Here is a 22,095-nt window from a genome sequence, read left to right as displayed (position 1 = left end):
CATAATTTGCTTCCCTTGAGATTGTTGTGTTATTTTCATGTTGTTAAACGTACGAAAAACAAGTAGCTTTTAACTTTCTGCGAGGCTCTAGATCCCAAGCAGATCGCTCTCTCTGAGGCTAATCGGATAAAAGCTCCCAGCTGGAATGCCGGCTTACAGACTGGGAGTACTGGGTTCAAATCCAAATTTCAGTGCCTGCTCACCAGTGCCAGTAGGCTGTTTTGGGGTTGCTCTGGGAAGGGTCAGGCTGGGTAAACAGGGTTTTCCGTTATCAGCCAAAAAAAGAATCTGCTCACTAGCAATAACTTCATGCCATTCTGCCAGTTTTCCAGGAAGCAGTGAGCACGGAGATTCTGCATCAAGGGGTATATCACTTGGGTAACCTGGCTATACAGCATGACTTTCTGGATTTCCTCCCCGAACCAGTGTGTCTTTAATTCTAATGAGAGTATAGCCTTAGTGTGGGGTTAAGGTGTAATACTTGAGCATGAGAAGTATCACTAAAAACGTTTTCACAATATGGGTCTAGTGAAATAAGTTCAAGCTCGTTAAACCCACTCGCCCTTCCCATTAACCCAGTGTATAAGATCAGTTGATAATGTGCTAGGCATATGCACGAATATATATTTTTTTAATTGGTTCTTAAAGCTATAATCTGTTCTTTTGAATTTCTCGTCACCTTTCTTTAACTTCCGCTCCTGGTCACTATTGCGTCGAGATCTCTGTATAAGCACGGGTGGTTATTTCCATCCTCCACTCCACGTCTGCTACTAGCACTGTTACTCTTACATGATCGATGTACGTCACGACCACACTGCCAGCTTCAGTTGACATGTCCCGGAGAAGATCAAGGGTAAACAAAGCAACAAGGCCCCCTCTTCAAAGCAGCACTGTCTGCCTCGGCCCTGGGACCTGATTGACAGCTCAGGGACAGCAGTTGCACTGAAAAACTGAACTTGCGTAAAGCAAATTTAAATAAATGAGGGACCTGATGATTAGAGCAGAGCAGGCGGAATCTCGCAGCCTCAAGGAGACGTGGCATCGTTGCCGGGCCCTGGGCTTGGGGGCCAGAGCAGGCCTCAGCCCCACAGTGAGAGAGGGTGCGGTCAGTCTGAGAAGAAGACATTGTGGCCCTCTCACTCTCGCCCCTTCCTTCTGTTACTTCCTTTCCCACCATTTTTTTTTTGGTTCCTGTCTCCATGCCTGTGTACCCCTCAGTCTTTCTTTTCTTCCCCACCCTCCTCCCCTTTTGAACCTGGAGGCAAGGTTTGGCTGTGCGGAGATACTCCAAAGTTGAGGTGGTCTTTCTAAAAAAATGTTTCTTTTTTTGACTCAAATAACAGGTCTTGAATAGTTAACTCCTCTGCTCCTCTTTTTCCAGTCTCCCCACTCCCTCTCTCACAACCCCCCCCCCCCCCACCACCACCACTCTTTCTCTCTTCTCCCCCTTTCTCTTCCTCTGCGTCCCCCCCAGAGAGCTACCGTTCATGGTTAATTAGCCGCATGTACACAGACATTCTGTTTCTGCGGGTACTGGGGACGGCTGCCTCCGCAAAACCAGGTTTTTTCCAGCTCAGGCTATTAGTCAGTTGGAATTCATTAGTTGCTCCCGTCTTGCGATTGACGAATTGGCATTCGAGAGTTTTTACAACTCTCTCGTTCCGTTAATTAGCGTACCTAGGAGACACGCAGGTAGCATCTGTCACTGGCGCACTGAGGCTCCGTGCCACAGCGCTCCTGTGCCTCAGAAGCATTCTTTTGTGCGACACCTCAGCCTCCGAATCCTGCGCCACATACCTCTAGTTGTGTGCCTGCATGGCGTCAGTTTGGATCGTCTGGGCTGACCTTGAAAACCATCCCCCCTTTTCTCTCTTCTCTCTTCTGTAGGATGTCAGTTTTGTGAAAACCTCTTTGTACGTTTGCTTCAGGAGCCACTTCTCATGTCCTGCAGTGTTAGAGGTTTTGCACTACCAGTGATTGAAAGAACCAGTCTGATTTCCTGATCCCGTCCCAGACTCTCTGTGCACATTGAAAACCAGTTTCACACTGGATCACACGCTGTGCTGCGCACCGGCACTCTGCCTTGCTTATTGTGCTTATTTAAACCCTCAGGCTGTGAAGAAAAAGGTCAGTGACACACTCCATCAGATGCAAATTGAAAATTGGAACACATGAAAAGGGGCATGGTACTTTTTCGAAAATGTCTGAACACCTGTTCAACTCATATTGAAATATGCAGGATAAGATCCTAAATTCACATTCAAATGTACAAACCCTGATTTTGCAGAGCTTAGTGAAATTGAATAAACGTGCTTGTGCTCTGAAATTAATCTTCCTCATAAGACTGAGAATAGATGTGAGGATGGAAGTCTACAGTCCATGTGGCCTGTGTGATTATATCTTTCCTAGTCTTCATGCTGAATAGCCTTTTCAAACACAGCTCAAAAACTCAAAAAAAGTCTTCTAATTGAAAAGTATTACTATGGTCTAGAGCACCAAAGAACTTAACAGAAAAGAGCCCCTGATGTCTAAGAAAGTCATATTATTTTAACAAAAGTATATCTGTTGAACAACAATGAAAAAAACTAGATATTTTAAATTGTCAGGTATCCAAAAGTGGATGCCTCGTGGTGTGGCTTTTTAATTCTACGCAAGTGAGATATAATTCATTGGAGAAGTGTGTGATTCATGATCTCACAGCCTCTCCTCAGTTTTACAGAGTGGCTCTCAGCCTATTACAGCATTTTAATCAGGTACTCATACAATAAGAAGTCTTGATTTTGTTTTTTTTTATTTTTAATGGAACAATTGGAGTGACAATTCATAGACTACTAGACTATTACCACACTAAATCAATCCTCATCCATATTGAAATTTTTCATTTATATAAATCAATTTTACAGATAAAAATGTATCAAATTAAGTTCACATATAACATCTGCAAATGGTAAAATATACAATGTATGGTATTTAAAAATATATAATATATAGTATTATATGTATAAAATAATATGCAAATTAAAAAAAGAAAAAGCACTTAGAACAGAAACAAATATAGACTTTAAACTGCTTGTCACTGGCCAGATTGTGGGGTTTTTAATGATATGTAGTGTCCAAGTATCTTTTTGTCTCCTGCGCTCTGGTGTTTCTCTCTGAATTCCTCTTTTCTGCACAGTGAATTTGGAGTATGCAACTGTGTACCCATCCTCCCATCTGTAACACAAACCTGTTTCCCTCTGTGAGCGAAAGGCAGATAACCTGAAAGTCTCTTCTCCTCTGTGGCTATGGTGATTCGGCAGAGTGGAGCTGAAATCTTTTCTGAGATGAAGAGTGACGTTTGAAAGCTTAAACACCCTCTTCTTTGACCCTGCTGCCGGGTCTGGCCCTCTCTTGAATTTTTCTGCATGTCCCCTAGGAGTGCCGGGGACACATTAGTCCTGTTCTTCCTCCACTGGAAGGTTACACAGTTTGATGACATTAAAGTTGGACACGTGCCTGATGACGGTCTGTAATATGCTTCAAATCTCTATTTCTAAGGGCCACACTCACGGTGGAATGGGGGTGGGTGAGCTTAGGTCACCATTAACAGTACTTTGCATAAGACATGCAAGATTCCCTGAACCTTTTTAAATACTTTAAATATGATGGCTCTGAAGCACAGATAGTGGGGAGGGGGGGACAATTCTGCAATAAAACCTGTATGACAAATTCAGTTTTAAAGGATAAGAGCCTTCCAGCTTATTCCGTTGTCAGTCTTTTTTAATAGCGTTTGTGCAGCTTTGCCCAGGGGGACTGGAGATTTTCCGTGCAGGTGCTCTGGGGAAGAGCTGTTCTCTCCTCAGCGCACTCCCCGGTGCGCTGTTTCTCCACACATCTCATCAGCCCCAGAGGCAGCACTGGCAGGAGTCGCAGGAATACAAACGGCCGTGTCTGTTTTATTTGAACAAGCAGGGCAGCCCTGTTCAGGGTGCGAGTCTCTAAAACCAGCTGTTCACTACAGAACGGTTTATACCAGATCTGTTCTCATCTGTTTGACAGTGAGTTAAGGAATTCATTTGAGTTTACAGTGCCAGCTAACCCTAACTTACTGTACATGGGACATACAATGTTCAGGCCTTACAGGTTTGTTTTTTTTATACATTTTAGCAATTTCTTTGCCCAGCTGCTGTTGTGAATAAATAACAGTCAGAGTTTCTACCTGTGTTATATGAATAATGGAAATACTACATGATTATAAACGCGACAACAGATACTTCAAATAAGCATCTTAGATTTAGTTCACTTCATACTAGCCTGGCGCTAGAAATCAAAACAGTGTGAAGCTCAATAAATTGTGGGGGGTGTTTTGATTACTGGAAAGTTAATCTTCTGCAGTTAAAGGAATTTTTGTGTCTTGTCACACCCTTACAGCACCTAACTATGAGCCGAGGTTAGCGTGAAAGATGCTCTTGTCAAGTAGGGCTAAAGGCTTTTTAATTAAAAATAAAACTGCCCTGCTTGGCTTTTATTTTTCCCAAAAGATTGAGGCTTTTGTACAGCTCATGGAAACACACAATGAAAAGAATTTTCAAATAATACGAAACCCATGTTGCTTCCAGCGCCACATCCGCACAAATGCAAAGAAAAATACCAGACTGTTTGGTGCAGACAGCAGGCTTCTGCACTCTGCCTCCAGTGTCGAATCCGTCTCTTTCTGCAGTGGAGCTGCAGGGCCACAGACACGAAGGCCTGTGGCCAGAATCCCTGAGGGTTCAAGCACAGCTGTGTACGTACCTTTAAAAAAAAAAAGATCTCCCCTGAGGCCTTACCATCTGAAAAAAGAAACTGTCCCGCTCTCGGTGTCTTAGGACAACTGAACAGAATTTAGTCTTTTCTGCCTTCTCTTGATTTGTCTGTGCAGTTGCCTTAATTTTTACACATTGCTCAAATAGAGCCTCTTTAGTCCTTGTTGAAATGTCCCCCTGGTGTGGAAGGACAAGCTCAAAACCTTCAGGTTCATCTTGAACCACAGTTGTACCGTAGGTCGCTGAAAAATGTGGCTTGACAGTAAAAGGACAGCTCTTGCCTTATTATGTAGAAAATTAGATTGAAACCCAGAGCAGTATAATCACTCCCAGCTCCAGATTAGTTTTTCTGGTTTTCTGGGCGGAAGTGCAGTCACACAGTTTATTCCTTGGTGTTTACTGAATACATCGAAAAAGTTTCCAGATTGTGCTTTCAATAGCTGAACGAAGTCTGATGGAGCCTTTTTTTTCCCCATGAAGCCCGTTTTAAATTACTCCAAGCACAGCAGGCCTAAGGCTTTATTACCTTTATTGGTCACTTGATAGACGATGGTTCATGTTACTTTTAGCAAAATTTCATAATGGCCTTTTAAGAATCATCTTAAAATGAAATTCTTGGTAAAAATAAATCATCAGGAATATCCACATACACTGTAAATGCATTGTTTTTTACTTTCAGTAATTTTTATTATTTCATGTGGGGAAAGTGTTTCATGGGGTTTTGTGAGGGACTTGAAATTTGTATTCCCCTTCTCTCACAAGAGACAGAGATGTCTTCAGTGTGAGCTCGAGGTATCTGCTGAGCCCAGTGCAGTTTCTAGGCAGCAGTGCCCCTAGTGGTCATGGCTGGACTCTTGCATTTGGAAACCTTGGGTGTCTTTTTCAGATCTAAGAAACAGTCTGAAAAATCCATTCTAAATAGTGAAGAGATGACCCATGCAACATAAGAAAACTACTAGCTCTAAAATAAAGGATGAAGCAAGGGATAAAAAAAATAGGAATGAAGGAAGGGTGTCTTTTATTTTAAGACCTTTTTAAATTATATGTGAAATATTCAAAGAAACACCGGTAAATGATGGAATATACTTAAGTAAAGCTGTAAATATGTAAAAAAGTGTAGATATTTTTAATAGGAGATTTTTGACAAGTCTGGGACAAAGGTCTGTGTTTCTCCTTGGAGTACAAGGTGTGGAGAATTTTCTCTTTGGACAATTCTTGATTTTTTTTTCTTTTGATGGCTTAATCAGTGCAATACTGATGAAATATTTTGTATATTATATTGTACATAATACATACGCAAGGTGGTAGTTAAAATAGGTAAAATAGATGTTGTTGTTCATCAATTTGACTGATAGTTTTATTTGTGACTTAATTATTTTAATTACTTTTACAAGTTTTTTATTATGAACTCACAGTTAAGTGTAAAAATTCAGACTCACCTCTTTAGAGTCTTGTGAGAGAGGAACTTGCAGAATATTGGTTAAAAATGAGAAATAATACAGTTTGTGCATAGAAAAACTGTTTTTATGTAATTTTCACATTCACAGCTACTCTAGCAAAGAGAAATGGTTTGATGCACTGAAGAATGTTGTATTCATGTTCACGAGATTAATAGGACAACTGCATTATAATATACCATACTGTACATTTTAATTTTGGATAGTTCCATGCATACATTAGATAATATTGGGAAAAAAACATGTTGTGTGTCCAACCCAGTGAATTTCAAGTGATTCTAAGTATGAGGAAATATTCAAGTAAGTTTCAGATTGTAAATGTTTACATCATTGACCCAGAAGGGTAGACTTTTGCTCATTTTATTAAAAACAAAATACTTAGATGTAGTTTCCAGTTTTGCTTTTGTGCCATAAAAGGTGTTTATTATAGCAAAAATGCTTGTTTTGATTGTCACAATACAAGTGTTTTCAGTTATATATGTATAAATGTCTATGATCAACAGAGACCGATGGAGTCCTCTGTGTCCTTTCCATTATAGTTTAACAATACCATACTTGCATGTAGCTTTAAATCATGTCACTTAGATAACAGTGGCTCCACAGAAAGAGCCCACATCTCTCTCTACTGCTTTAAAAAAATTAAGTGAACTCACAAAACACCCTTTAAAGCACAGCCAATGCAACCTTAAGTCCTTCGGAACTGTTCTTAAACATTTAATTCTACTAACAGGAAAACTCAAAACTTCCATCTAATCTCTTAAAGGCTTCACAGATTTATTCCAAGAACTAGTGCCTATGACCTGTCATATCTTACTTATTACTCAAGAGAGGCAGCAGAGTACAGTGTTATGCTTAGTTATGCATTTAATACAGAGGTAGACCACAGCGGTGCTGAAAATGGCTTGTAATGAAGCTGTTCTGCAGGTGAGGTTCTTCATAGGATGTTGCTACTGCAACCAAGATGACTGTTCAGTTTGATTTATAGAAAGGTAATGAAATGTGCTCTCCTGTTTGTATGTAATCCATGCATTTTGATAGCAACAATAAAAAAGTCAAAGCATCGAATAACCCATTTGGACCAATACTGTGCTAATAGAAATGCCTCTTTTCTTTTTGTTTTTTGAATTGCTGTACATTGTGCCCTGTGGTATTTGCTATACACTGGAGTGTGGAAAAGTCAGCAGTTTCTTTATTACTTGGAATTATTTTTAATCATATCTTTCAGATATTTAAAACAATGAAATGTGATCATTCCATGAGATAGCTTTCCATCTGAAGACTCAGCATTGTAACATCCAGTACTGTGGCATTTATCAAATTAAATGTTGTTTTTGTGAAGGGTGTTTTTTCTTTTATTGTTTTTGTAACGTTTCTCACTGCATATCCATCTGACTATTTTGCTTTCATTTTTGAGTATTCCCAGCTTTGCAGATCTGTTAATGTCTTGATGTCTTCATTCGTCACAGCATTTTGCCAAATTGGCTGTTAGTATGTTAGCTATTAGTGGCAATTGTCCTGCTACACATAAGAACTGTAAGAACAATTACAAACAAGAGGAGGTCATTAGCATCATGTATCTGGTAGGAAATTAGTAGCAAGTTGACCATTGATCTCATTCAGACATTGCTTGAAAAAAGCCAGGGATCAATCAGCTTCCACTTGAATCAAGAATCAATCAGCTTCACCAACAGGTCTAGGTAGTTTATTCCATACTCCTTGGGGTAAAGAAGTGTCTCCTGTTGTCAGTTTTACATACACTTCCACATAGTTTCTGATTGTGTTGTGTTCACTATACATTCTGGGTTGTGTTCACTATACATTCTGAAGAAGTCCGCTAGGTTGGTTTTGTCCCTGCCTTCAAGACTTTGAATACTTTCTTCAAGTCCCCAAGTGGTTTTCTCTGTTCAAGGCTGATAATGCTCAGTTCCTTCAGCCTGTCTTCTGTTGGACATTCCCAGACGCAGCAATGTTTTTACTAGTACATTTCGCAATTTTAATATATCCATTGATTTAAATTCTGCACCTTTAATGATACATATAATTAAATTTATTTGCCTTTTTAATAGCTTTATTGCATTTTTCCTCATGTGTTTTTTTCCATAAAGCCTCTTTTAACCTCCTCATTTTGTATAGTTTATATATTTTATCTACCTGCATGCTAAACTCAGCTTAACAAAGGCTTCTAGGTGTTTGCCAGGTCTTGAATGTTATCAAAACCTTTTTTCATCTTATTTGCTGTTTCTACAATATTTACTAATACAACAGATGTGTATTTGGGTGGGATGATGTAGTCAAGGATTTATTTTACTTATTCACTACTACAGATGTGTAGTGGTTTATTTCCTCCACATGTCTGTGTTAAATGTATCCATTGTTTAGCTCTTGTTGTTTTCTTTTACAGGTGAAGACAACTGGACCATTTCTGACAAAGATATCGAGGTATTCTGAACATTCTCTTCTCTCTATCAATGTTTGTTTGATTTAAGTCCATCCCAAAGATGATGCTAAATAAAGCATGAAACATAAAAATCACAGCTTTGCCAGGTGAAGGTCTTGCAGGAGGAATTTTAAGGATTTCTGCTTTGTCGACATATTTTCTGAAAGTCATGATAAAATTCTAAAGGTACTCATCCTGAAAGATGCGAAAGGATTTCAGAGTGTTGGTGCAAATATTGTTAACCAGTAAAAGGATTTGCTCTGCTGTTTAATTACCTTTTTTTCTGAGATGACTCTCCAGATTCTTTTCGTTCCCAATGAATAAATTAACTAGCAACAACCCATCCACGCTGCCAGTAGAGAATCGCACGTAGCCCATGTAGGAACACATACTGTACCCACACTAAAGAAGTCAACTAAGCAACTGCCTCTCTCTCTGAAAATGTAAAAATCTACCTTTCCTTTCTTCTTTCAGTCACATTACATGAGTTTGTGATTTAACCTCATATTCTTTTCTGTTTTGGGAACAGTTTGGGGTCAGGGTGAAGAGAAATTGAGTTAGATCTCATTGGTATTAAAAGTCACGTGGCTACCTCTTAACAACAAAAATAATTGCTTAGGTCCGTGGTTCTTTCTTTCAACCCATAAAAGGTTGAATGCGATGTTTGCTTGGTTTGAGCCTTGTACCAATTTCTGTTTCAGAAGTCTCCTTATTTAGGTGTGTTGCACATAATTTAATTGATAGGACCCCTGCAGTAAGAAGCACAAAGGCTCTTTGTGAGAGTGTCTGACGCTGTGTCATTACCACCTTTGTCTGTTCATCATCAGTTCTCAGCTGATCACCTGTCAGTTGTTGCTTAGTCACAAATAAGCGAAGAATGCTGAGGAGAGACAACTTTTATGCTCTCTTTATGCTCAAGCTGTTGGAATAATGCTTGAAATTTTATTTCTATTTTTGCTTGAAATAGGGTATTTTTGAACCTCAGGCCTGAGTACAGGAACAAAGTAAGCAGGAAGTCCAAACAAGGAAGTGAATCAATTAAAGGCATCAGTTTAACACTGCTGATTAATACTGTGACAGCTACCAGTAGAGACAGTGTTCCCACTGGACACCAGGTCTGGGAACTACTGGCTTTGACAGTAATTGTTACTTTGATCCACAGGCCATCACAAACTACAAACCAGGTACAAAATGGTCAGTGTGATTTGGGTGAAAGAAGAAGACTGATAAAATTGAATGCCATCAGAAAAATCCTGTAGATCTCTTTGCTTGTTTTTTTTTTTTACATCGTTTGTCTTTGGTATGCTGCTGTATATTCTGGAGCTCAGTTTTTGGTGGTGGAGACGCGTTCGATCAAGCCTCCCTCCCCTTGTCCGTACAAAATTGTCCTGCATCGAGCAGAAGTTTGCTTATGGTCTCAAAAAGCAAAAGCACTTTGCCCTCTGTCCAAATGTAAAGCAAGAGAAATGAATGTGAAAAAGATCCACTTCTGTATTTCAGCTGAGGAACATTAGGAAGGAAACTCATTTGCATTCATTTTTCAAGCTCAAAATGAGAAAACATGAAACAAGGATATGGGATAATGTCAGCAAATAGGAATACTAGTAATGAAAGGACTGTAAGCTATTCCTTTGTTATTATTTTATTCATTGAAACTAACACATGTACGTACTGTTAATCTCTTTTCTGGGATTTTTGGTGTTTAAATGTGTGCGTGTGATTATTTCATTTTCTCTCTAACCCTTTCCAGGCTCAGATATGCAATAAGAGAGACAGACTACGGAGTGTAAACCGCTACTACAAGCCAAACAAGAACGTGACCTGCCGGAGCTGTGGGAAAAATGGGCATCTGTCCAAAAACTGCCCCACCCCCAAGGTAAACCAGTGTGCTGGAGTGCCCCCCACAGCCCCACACGCCAAGCGGCTGTTCGTCTCTCGCTTTTTCTTGAAATGTGTGGAGAGCAGTGAGTACCAAGCGGCTCACTTTTCTGTGAAGCACCGCATTTTAGGTTTAAACAACTTTAAATTATAAGAATACTATCGTTTTCCCTGTTTTATAAGTCATTACATCTCATCCATAAAGTATGCAGTCATCAGATAAATGTTAAAATAATATATATATTTTTAATTGACATTACATGTGTGCAAATGCTACTACTGTATGTTTTTGCTTTTAACCCAGTTGTTGTTAGCGCACATTAATTTCAATCGGTGAATTGTGTTCACATTAAAGGGGAGTAATTGAAATGAGAAAAAACGAAAGCACACCATGTAGGAATTCTCAATAGGAGGGTCAGGCCTTGCCTGACGTGGAAAAAATTGGGAGTTTTCTTTTCTTACCTGCAATTAAGGCAAAGGGGTACATTTTTTGTAGACTGGCAAAGCTTGAAAATGAACAAGAAAACCTGAAAATGTTCCGAGAATGAAAAATCGAGTGAGGAAACAGCAAGGGGTCAGAAGAACACATTGTCACCAGGCGCTTTGCAGAGACTGGTAGCAAATTGATATGGAGTTTTATTAGCTTCTGCATTAGAAGAGATAAGAAGAGATGCATAAGGAAAATGTGTAATATCCACACTGTGGTCATATGAAAGGGCTCATGCCTCAGGCTTGAGAGACAGTATTACAGGGTCACAATGACCACGGTGGTTATTTTACACCAGCTAGTTCTCCATAGTGACACCCTCTCGCTCACACTTCACTGAGGACATTTCTTAATTCCCAGTTGTTCTGTTCTGTTGTTGTAATGTAAACCATTTACTTGCTGAACTTCAAAAAAATGGCACCTGTGTTTTCATTTGTATCTGTTGTTATTGTGCCTTTCTGCCTTTGTGTCAGTTATCAGGCACTCCAGTTTCTTTATTTTGGTCAGATTCAGTTGTCTTCCCTCTGTAGGGTAAATGAGTCTTTTAAGTGTTGATGCAGACATAAAATTAGCAAGCTGTCTGGTTCAGGTGTTAATGATGTAATCCTGAATTAAACAAGGGCAACTGCCCAGCCACTCCGTTGTTGTCATTTACTTTATTACTTTTTAATCACAAGCGAATCTCTCTGTAATTGGTTCCAATTCATTAAACAGCCGATATATGAAAATAAAATTAATCTTACTCTATATGGCAAAAATGCTGCTTTGTCTGCTGCTTTACAGGAGATTTAAAAGTCTTACTAATGGTAACTGCATATTCAAAACCAAGAACACTGGCAATAAGTAATGAACAATAATGAAAAGTGTTGCATTGTCCTATATTAGTGAGAAACTCCACAGTTTTGCCTTGCACACCTTTTAAAGTGTCCCCTGTCCTCATGTCATTCTGCTCTGAGTGCAGGTTTTGACCCTTGTTTCTGAGCTCACAATACATATGATTTTTTTTCCCATCATTCAGTCATTCAGGAAATTCTTTGTGTTCAAACGTTGTATTTTATTCTGTTGACAAATTCTTGTGTCATAATGAATGAAGGGGCTCTCTTGAAACTGTGTTAATAATGACGTACTTTAGATTAAAAACAACAAGGCAGAAAATAATATGAGGTTTAAAGAAAATGAAACAGCATGTACAATTCGGAAAGCAGCAGGAATATTGATTTGACAGGCTGCTCTACACAACCCCTGCCGACACAAGACAGGTCTGTGATAAGTGCTCCAAAGTAATGTATTGAGTCTTGATTTAAACAGGATCTACAAATACTTGATTATTTCACTTTATTTCTTCATGACACACGTAGCCTGTGGGTAATGTTTTTCTCCTGGGCCACTGAATAAAGGTCAATTTCACTATTAGCTATGAGATGCAACTTTCGTTTTTTGGGGGGATTTGTATCTGTTCATGTCATAGTTAACTGTTTAGTTTTATTTGTAAGCTATTTTGTTGATTAATTTCAATAGAAACTTTACACTTATAGGTAGCCATAATTATAGTTCCAGTATCTCTCAGTATTTAGATGTGGATCTAAAACACAGGATTTTTTTTAAGTGAGCAAGTCAGCTAGTTTAAGTGGAAGTTGGGCATTTTATGCAGTATTGTATCATTTAAGAAAATGAAGCAAAAAAAGTGGATTTGAAAATGATATGAACTTTAGGTTTTGGTGAGGAGCTGGGTAAAAGGAGCGTTCTCTGTGAGCAGAGGTAGTCCGCAGACCATGTCTGTCATCCTCGCTGTCCTGGGGTTACCTGAGGGAATTGGAGGCATATTTGCTCAGCAGCTCCAGTGACAGCAGGGCCACGGTGATATTAAACGTGCCAAATAATGCTCCTGAGTGCGACAGGTTTTTGAAGTAAGGAAAAGCAAATCCACATAATATCATATAGTCCCTCAGAGGTCCTGCAATCTCATTTGCCATGGCTTCGATAAGGACAGTGCTTAAACACCAAAATCTGCACTTATAGCAATTACGTCAATATAAATAAATGTTGAGATTTATTAATTTGGAAATTCTAAATTATTGTATATATATATTTCATATACCTTTTTCAGATTACTCATTCTGTTGAGGGTTTGTTCCAGAGATAGGATTTTAACATGATATGTCAGTACTGGCAGGTCGTGAACGTTCCTCCAGAGTTTCCAGCAGCTGACTCTGATTCTCTGACAGAAGGCTCCAGTCTGCATCCTGTGTGCTGAGCCAGGGCACCTCCAGAGGTCCTGCCCACTGAAGCACTGTGCCAACTGCAACCGGCCCGGGCACGAATCCGAGGAATGCATCGACCGCGCTTTCTGGAATAAACAGTGCCACCGCTGTGGGATGAGGGGACACTTCTTTGATGTGAGTATGACGTCTTCCAGCTGGATACATTATCGTCCAAACAGTATGTTATAATGTAACAGACATGTACAGGTCTGTGGGTGGCTTTTTGCAAGCTTCCCTAGGTGGTGTTTAGCACAGTAGTACTGTGCACGCAGAGAGCTTTGTCAGCTTTTAAAAATGCTTGCGGCCGGCAGAGGAATCCTACTCCGTTGGGCCCTTGAGCAAGGCCCTTAAACCCAACTACTCCAGGTGCGTTATACAATGGCTGACCCTGCGGTCTGACCCCAAGCTTCTCTCCCTGTCTGTGTCTGTGTCTCATGGAGAGCAAGCTGGGGTATGCGAAAAGACGAATTCCTAATGCAAGAAATTGTATATGGCTAATGAAGTGATCTATCTATCATAGAATTTTGTTTGCTTTTGTAGTTCCTTCTCCACTTTTGTCTAGTTGATGTGAATGGTTTAATGGGGTATCAACATAAACGCATAAGTAGTCTCTTTTAGTTCAACGTTTCCTGTTTTGTATTAATAGTTTGTTTTTACTGCCTGCATTCCAAAGCTTGCACTTTACATTAATTGTCATCTGCTGAGTGTTTTTCCACGCTTGAGTTTAGCTAAACCTTTTTGAATGTCATTCCCTGCTTCTGTAGTGTTTAGAACTGTTTTAGGTCCTAGTACAGATCCCTGTGGTACTCTCCTAATTACATCTCCCCAGACTGTGGATTCACCCTTTATCTACACCCTCTGTTTTCTATTTAATAACCAGTTCTCAGTCCAAACACTTGTTTATTTTGTTTTAATTTTAACCCCTTTTCCTCTTGAGTTAGTGAAGGTCAAACACAATACCTACAGGTCTTAGTGCAAATAATATTACTCTTAAAGCCAAGCATTGGGGCTTATTAATTGCTGCCAACCAGAGACCGAATCCAATCACAAGTCCTGGCGAGTCTTTTGCTCTCAGGATCTGGGGTTGTTTTGTTCTGTCCAAGTTGATAAATATCTCGCTTTCATCCTTGCTCCACCAAAACATGGGTATGTGACATTTCCAAGTCTTAACGTGTTTGTCTCTCATATCTATACTTACAACTAATCTTACAAGATCTATAACCTTACAACGCGGACTAACTTTCGTACAAGGGGTGAAAAACAGCAAAGTGAAACCACTGTTGAGATTGGCTATTAACTTATTTCCTCTCCCAGCCGAACTGTTCCGCCTGGCGGTTTGCTCCATGTAAGCAGGGAGGCTGTGTTAAATGGAAGACAAGCTTGAAAAACACTAGAGAGAAAGAGCGGTGCGGAGGGGGAGCATGAAAAGAAAAAAAAAAACCAATGAGTCTTGTTTCCTAATTGTAGTCATGGTGCCAGGCTGTAGCTGAAGCATTTTTCTTCTGTTTATTTTTTTATTATTTATTTTCTCTCTCTCTCTCTCCTCGAAACGTGGAGGTGCACCAGCAGGGTCCCAGGTCCCCTGAGCTGCCGTTCCTTTCTCATTAAGATTTGCCGCTAGCAGTGGCGAGTATGTGACGCGCATTCTGTTATTGTACGCTCGGCTTGTCAGCCCAGTGCTTCCTGACACTCACTTATGTCACTCTTTATTCAGAGGAGGGAGAAGCTTTTGATAATTTGACAAGACAAGCTCTTAAACGATCTAGGTCGTGGCCTTCGCTGTCTGCGATTGTGAACATATTTCCTGAAAGCTCTGTCACTCATCACGGCAACAATTTCTCCCAAGGAGTGCTCCCCCTCTCTCTCTCTCTCTCTCTCTCTCAGTCACTCTCTTCCTCTCTCTCCCTCCCTCCAGCTCTAGCGTTTCTTCCTGCTATCTGCTCGGTTATTCCTCTAAACCGTCTCAGCTTCCCCCTCCTCCTCTCTTTTCCTCGATTTCTCTTTTTTTTTTTAACACCTACTTTTTTCACCCCTCTAAATGCTAACATGTTAGGGAGGCTAATCCTGATCTGACATTGTGTTCGCAGCAGGGTCCACTACAAAGACTTGCTCTGGTACAAGACAGCCAACTGGCCCGGGGAGGCCTGGGACGGAAGGAGAGGGTGCTTAGCCCTGCTGTTTTTGTGAGGGGGCATTGTTGTGGAAATGGGAGAAACGGTTAGCGTTGACCCCCCCTTAGTTTTGTTTTGCTTGAGTATTGACTGCTGCCCTGGGGGGCCTTTTTTTTTCCCTCCTCCCTTGCCTCATTCTTCTGGCTTTTCTTTCTTCCACGTCGAGTTTGTGCTGGAGCCTTTTGCCCTTCTCCCATTTCGCAATCTTTTCTTTGAACGTGAAAGTGTTCACTGGATGAGCGGAAAGCTTAGCTCTTTGTTCCGATTTTAAATAAATTCATTTCTTCCCTTGTCTACTGGACCCATATTGATCTCGACTCAAACTGCCCCCCCTTCCATTATTTTGTGAGCGCACGGCGGGGGGCTGAAACGATAGTTAGGAATTAGCGGTCTCCACTTACGAGTTCAAGTTTAAAGGTGGGCATTTTTCAGATGGGGGTGAAACTGCCTTTTTCCCCCTATTAGCATTCTTTGAATTCCCTACAGAGACGCTGACCTGGCATTGTGCACTGTGCCTCACAAGAACGTTGTCTCCCAGTAATTGAATTCCTGCCTGGCACCAGCACTTAGGATTGAGATGAATTGTGCTAGAGCGCAATGTGGATGCATCTTATTTTCTCATTTTATATAAGAAATTATGTAAATCTGTTTAAGAAATAAAGCATTAACTTGCTCTAAAAATGCCTTTAACATATTTCAAAAATCACCTCTTAATACTGTAGTACAGAGATGCTGTGCTAATATGAAAATCTAATGTAAAGTTGTTTGTTCTTCTTAAACGACACAAGTTTAATCCTCCGTGGTATTTTTCATTTCAATGGGTCTCGGGGAGAAGAAACTCCTTTTTTTTTCCTACTTTTTGGACAGTAAAGATAATTAAGATAGTATAGAGAATTTCGATTTAGTTACCGGCAAACCAGAAAATGTGTTTTGAGTGCATCGTGTATCACAACAGACAGAGTGGTACACAGAAACTGTGAGTGCCTGCTGTGTTAAATAATATATGACCCACATGATTGTTGAAAAAGAACCTTTTGTAGAGGTTCTAATTTGGGGAAAAAATTAAGAGGTCTTGCAGAAGAAACAAGCTCTATGAACAAGTAGCTCTCCTAATTCGGAAAGGATTTGAGAAGGTGACATTACACTTGCCCTTGGTCACCACCTCCATTGCCAAAAAAAAATCCAGGTGGTAGCAAATTGCCCGTTCTCATAAGTGTTTGAACATTGTTAAGAATGGCCTGCCTGAACAGTGCGAAATTGCCTTTTTTCTTTCCTTCTTTGTGCTCTGAAAATAAAAATGTCATCCAGTGTGAATGATTGTGAGAGCAGAATTCATAGTTTATGTCTACTACTTCATTACATTTCTGAAACTAATTGAAAACAGTTTATTTTACTATTGAAATGAATATTTTCCTTTTGGGTTTTTTTGTCATCCGCATTTTAAATTGCGGCCCCCTTGAAGCTTATAAATGTCCCCTGTGTTCTTGTGCTAAGATTATGCAGAATTTACAAAATTTTGAGACATTTTTGCCTCAGAGTGTCAAGCACCATTTTTCATGGATGGAAAAATAAAATATCAGCCTGTGATGACATTTCAGAATTTTAATTTTGCGGTTCACGGACGCATTCAGTTTATTATGACTGTAACAATGAAAAGAAAAACATTTAGGGTGTTTTTTGGTATTTAAACTGATGAATTTATACATATTTTCAGTGATAATATGTCTGTGTAACAAAGTCGAGCCAGGATTTAAAAATCCAAATATTTGTGGTTGCAATTTTCTTCATGACAGCGCATTATGATTCGATATTCGATAACACCGTGCTGGTTCTGTAAGTGAGAACACTGTGAAAGAAGTTTGTTCTTTCTTCTGAGTCTGGCTTCTAAGGCATTCTGCACACTGTGGAAATGCGTGGCTGGCCTGAAATATAAGTTTAAAAGCGAATGAGAGAATGCAGTTTTAAAATAATATGTACATTTTTAGTATCTTGTTAGACTTGTTTGAAGGGACAGTGTCCATGAAGTGAAAGTATAAGTAACCGAACAAGGGGAAAGGATGAGATTTTAAAAATGAGGGTGTCTAGACCTTAGCATTCAAATAATTGTAATTGTTTTGTGTACAGTTTAAGTATAGAATGCCTAAAAAGGCATATTATTATGGTCAAAGGAATGCCAATACTATATCTTAAACTGAGAATTACTACAGTAATTCTTCTTGCTAATTAAAAAATATATTTTAATTGTTTTATTAGTTGCCTACCTGTCCACAAAGAAGGGAAAAAGTAAGTGCACGCTTCAAAATGACCAACATGTCATGATTATTCAACTAAAACTAGAACCGTGCTTTATACATGAGCATTTCCCCCTCTCTCTCTTATATTCCTTTAAACTGCTGATAGCAACAGTTATCACACTATCAACAGCACAGCTGGTGTTTGAAAACAAATTATTTTGGTATTTTTTACATTCAATATCATCTGTTTTGTGAGCAGTTTTAAAAATCTGTTAGTTTCCTCTGCTCTGTAAGTATACAAAGTTGTATTAATAATAAGAACTGTGCATTTTTGTTCTGTGCAAAATTATTTCACGTAATATATTAAATCCATATATAATATTACATTATATTATATATATCTAATATATTTGCTTAATGTTAATGTTTCTATTTTTAGGATAGTGGAATAAACGTGTTCTTTAATTAAAGTGTTGAAAATCACTGCTACGTATTAGTGCCTTTTGCTTTAAATATTAGTTATAGAAGGACAATGTGTACTTTATATATTTATATTTAATTGGTTGTGGTTTTATTTATTTTAATAATAGTACCTTTATGTGACTCATTATATCCTTAGAAATAATTTATGTGAACACTTAAATCATGCCCTGAAGGGTTACAAATTTCCTGTAGAATTAGGAAAAATGTGACTTCTGACACTGAATAAAAGCCTTATTTTGCCTAGTTCCTGGCTATTTTATAGATTTGTATCATTGTTGTCTTTGAAGTAATTGTAGGCATTGTTACAAAGGATTAGGGTCTCGTTCTTTTTTATCTGTATTGCTGTTAGGTTTGATGACTAAAACCAGAACACCCAGGGCGCTTCAATTTTACAAGACTGTGTTCCTGGAAGGAAGACCTGATGGAATAAAAAAAAAAAAAAACAACCCAGAACCAATGTATTTGCAGCACTGTGACAGTCATTTTCGGGGACTGCGAGAAGCCAATCTCAGTGATCTCCCAGCCTGCAGTCAGAAAGTATATTCTATTATGGGCGCTCCGGTTTTGCACAGCAATGTCTGGCCAGCGTGTGCCACAATAGGACACAGCTGATATTAACATCCTGAATTAATGTTTTGCTGAACACCGCTTTCCCCTCTTCTTTTGTTAAATGTCTCAGATAAATTGCTCAGGCCGAAGACCCGCTGAATAGGCTCTTCCTCTTTTTGGGGTATCTTTTTATTTAAAAAAAAGAATTTAGTTAATTCTGACGTTACAGAAACTAAATTCAGGACTGGCCTTGCGAGCCCGAAACACTTCTGAATTCCCTGTGTCTTATTCTCATGTACTGCACTCCTCCGCATGATGAGATGCAAAATGTTCATCTAAGAATTAGATATTTTAAAAAAAAATCAATATCTCTGGACGACATTGTAGAGATTATGGAAGAGATATTCGATGCCGTGATTCATCTCCTAAGAATCGGTGTTGTCAGTAATACTGCTGAGCTGATATTCTCCCAATTTTACGGCACTGCTCTACACTCCAAGCACTAGTCGTTTTTTTTTGCCAATTAAGAAAATCACGTCTGTTTGTGTTTCCTCACTGTCCTTTGCCTGTAAAAATTAAAGGGAAAAAAAACATTTTCGCAACGTGGAGGTGAAGAGTATCAGGTCCAGTAAGCTTTACCTAATTATTTGCTCCTTCTGGTACTTCTAGAGAACGTTTCATTAAAAGAGGTTCAGATGCCTTTAGTCCCCTTTCACACACACACACACACATTCTCGCATTCTTTTTTGTTCTTCTTGCCTTCCCCTTGGTAGCCTGGACACTGGGCCTTTCATGTTGCTGGTTATCCTATTAAACAGTCCACAAAAGTGGCAGGCTTACTGGTGTGGTCCCTGCCACTGCCCGCGAGTGTGTTAAAACACTGGAAAATTCAATTAAACCGGCTGCGTCGTGCTCTCGCAGTGTGTGGAAAGAGTGTAACAGCAGGCCTCCTCTCTGCGGCGCGTATTGCTGAGTTGGAGACATGAGTGGATGTTTTGTTATACCAAAACCAACAGCCTGGAAAGCATCTTGTTTCACGCTCTCATCCGGTCAGTATTTTGATTTGTTGTTTTTTTTTCTTCTTTTTCCTTCTCTCCCCCCCCCCCCCCCCCCCCCTCAGGATTGTCCAGAGATATGGAGACAGTATCACCTCACAGTAAGTGTCACACGCTCGTACCTGTATGACAACATTACTGAAATAAAAATGAATGACCATGAAAAATGTCATTTACGTTAGATACCATAATGTTATTTTCCTTGAAGAGATAGGACAAGACTAGGTCTTCATTTATAATATCGTTAGAACTAAATATGGTAATGATATTTTTCCAGGAGAATTTGACATGCTTTCTTAAAACCCAACTCTTAGAAGTTTTTTTTACAAATCTTAGTCTATTCTAACAAATTTTCTTTGGCCAAAGTTTAGCCTTTGTAATGCCATGCATATAAAAATAAAGATAAAAATGTTGCCTATAGCTCCTTTTAACGTTCTTCTTTTAAAGGCCTTGAAGAGCCTGTGGTGTAGACGAGTAGGCTAAATATTAATGGGACATTAATACCTTAATGGGACAGGAAAATAACACTTAAATGTGGTTGCTTCCAGGATTCAATGTACAAAAGGCCTATTTGGATAGAACTATAATTGTAAAGTGTGCGGGGGATAGGTGGTGTCTGAGAAACATGAACAGATTGCAGTGATTTTCAGTGATAGGGCATACCACGGAAGAGATGAATTCTGGGATGCCATACAATAAGTGGAAACTTCAACTAGTTCAAACAGTAACATTATTTGTATTTATCTGTGTGTCTGTTGGTGAAATGTCACCCTAAAACATTAATAACTAATTTATTAGGTGTAATATTTCTTGTTAAACTACTTTATTTGACAAATATCTCTTATTGAAAATGCATTCATTCTCACATAGGATTTTTATCTAATCTACTATACTAATTTAAGAAACAGAAGCTCATTCATAAACTTATTGTCTGTTTTACCACGGCAGTAAAGTCTGTCACCATCTTTTATTATTTGGAAACAGGCTTTACTGACAAGGTAGTTACCACCACAGAATGCAGTATGTCAAAATGCCCCTGGTTCTCCATTTGCATATGCTTAAAGTGAATCTGAAATACGGTTTGATTACTCTAAATGGCTTTTTCCATGAAAAGCACGACACATTCAAGTGCTAGGGGTAACAGCAGAGGAAACATCTAATGTTGTTTTGTCCATTTTCGTGTTTGATTCGTCAGGGTCTTGTGTTGTTTGTGTCAGTATCATTTCCGAGAGTGACGTACTGCAGACACAAATAAACTTGTCTAATGTTACTGTTGGAGAAAAGGCAACAGTGTGGTGCAGTGGTCAGTGTCTTAGACTCATGACTAGAAGGTTGTGGGTTCACGTCCAAGGTGAGACTCTGTGGTTGTACCTTTGAGCAAGCTACTTCACCCAGTGAAATACCCAGCTGTATAAACACGTGCAAATATAAGTCATTGTGTATAAAAGCATCTGCAAAATGAATGCCTTTAAAGTGCAAAATGGTTGCTTCTCTTTTCCTGATTCACCCTGACACAAGACAAAGGCTTCAGCTCAATAGAATAAAAAAACTTTAAATATTTGTAAGGAGCTATACAGAGGAAAAATTGTACAGCTCCTGTGCTTGAAAAATTGTCACTGTTTCCTTGCTACTACACTGTTACAGAAAACTGTGAGATTACGTTTTGGGGTTAATCTGCTGTCAGTGTTTATGTTTGAGTTTACTGATAGTGTTGACTGCTGCATATGTTGTTTATTTGGCAATTTTCATATTATAATTCCTTTCGGTCCACTGTCTGTTTTAACACTTGAGAATACCACCTTTGATTACCTTTCGTAACATATTTTGTTTATGTTAAATAAATATTAAGTACATTTCTTATTTTTTGTAACCTATTATCTGTTTTGTGATCTGGTTTATATTTAGTTTCCAGTTCAGTCACACGGGTTGTCTTTGAAGTATACCCAGTCCCGATCCCTGTGTGACTCTTGACAGACTCTTGGCATTTTAAAACTGTTTTCCTTTCTGTTCTGATCATTTTTTTGTGCTTTGGTTTTGGGAGTCTGCCACAAACTACCCTGTCACATTGTCAAAGCTGGTAACGTGACCGCTTTCAATAAACAGTTAGAAGAGATGGATCCATGGATCAGTTAGCTACTAGCAGCTATGTTCTGAATGAACATAATATGAAACTTTTCTTTTTACAAAACACCAGAAAAGTTGTCGTGTGGTTCAAAAGAGCACCAATTACACCTTTTCAGTCCATCTAGCCCCTTTGGTTGGTAGAGTAGCTCATTATTCCAAGGATCTCATCCAGCTG

At 39.1% G+C, this 22,095-nt stretch overlaps 1 protein-coding gene across 3 annotated transcripts in view; it reads left to right on the top strand.

Moving 5' to 3' along the window:
• The window catches only part of zcchc7 (zinc finger, CCHC domain containing 7), a 118,687-nt gene that overhangs the window by 50,073 nt on the left and 46,519 nt on the right, over positions 1-22,095 (top strand). For 2 of the 3 annotated variants that reach the window (XM_088624302.1, XM_088624310.1), the window contains 4 exons: positions 8,643-8,680; positions 10,429-10,554; positions 13,269-13,439; positions 19,862-19,897. In XM_088624302.1, the coding sequence (XP_088480428.1) occupies positions 8,643-8,680; positions 10,429-10,554; positions 13,269-13,439; positions 19,862-19,897 (371 nt within the window). The remainder of the gene's footprint in view (positions 1-8,642; positions 8,681-10,428; positions 10,555-13,268; positions 13,440-19,861; positions 19,898-22,095) is intronic. The other variant, XM_088624318.1, reaches the window with a different exon arrangement.

The sequence above is a fragment of the Lepisosteus platostomus genome, chromosome 1, assembly GCF_059453375.1.
Source record: "Lepisosteus platostomus isolate fLepPlt1 chromosome 1, fLepPlt1.hap1, whole genome shotgun sequence".
Taxonomy (NCBI): domain Eukaryota; kingdom Metazoa; phylum Chordata; class Actinopteri; order Semionotiformes; family Lepisosteidae; genus Lepisosteus; species Lepisosteus platostomus.
The sequence above is the reverse complement of the archived record's forward strand: the minus strand, read 5'-3'. Positions and strand labels throughout refer to the sequence as shown.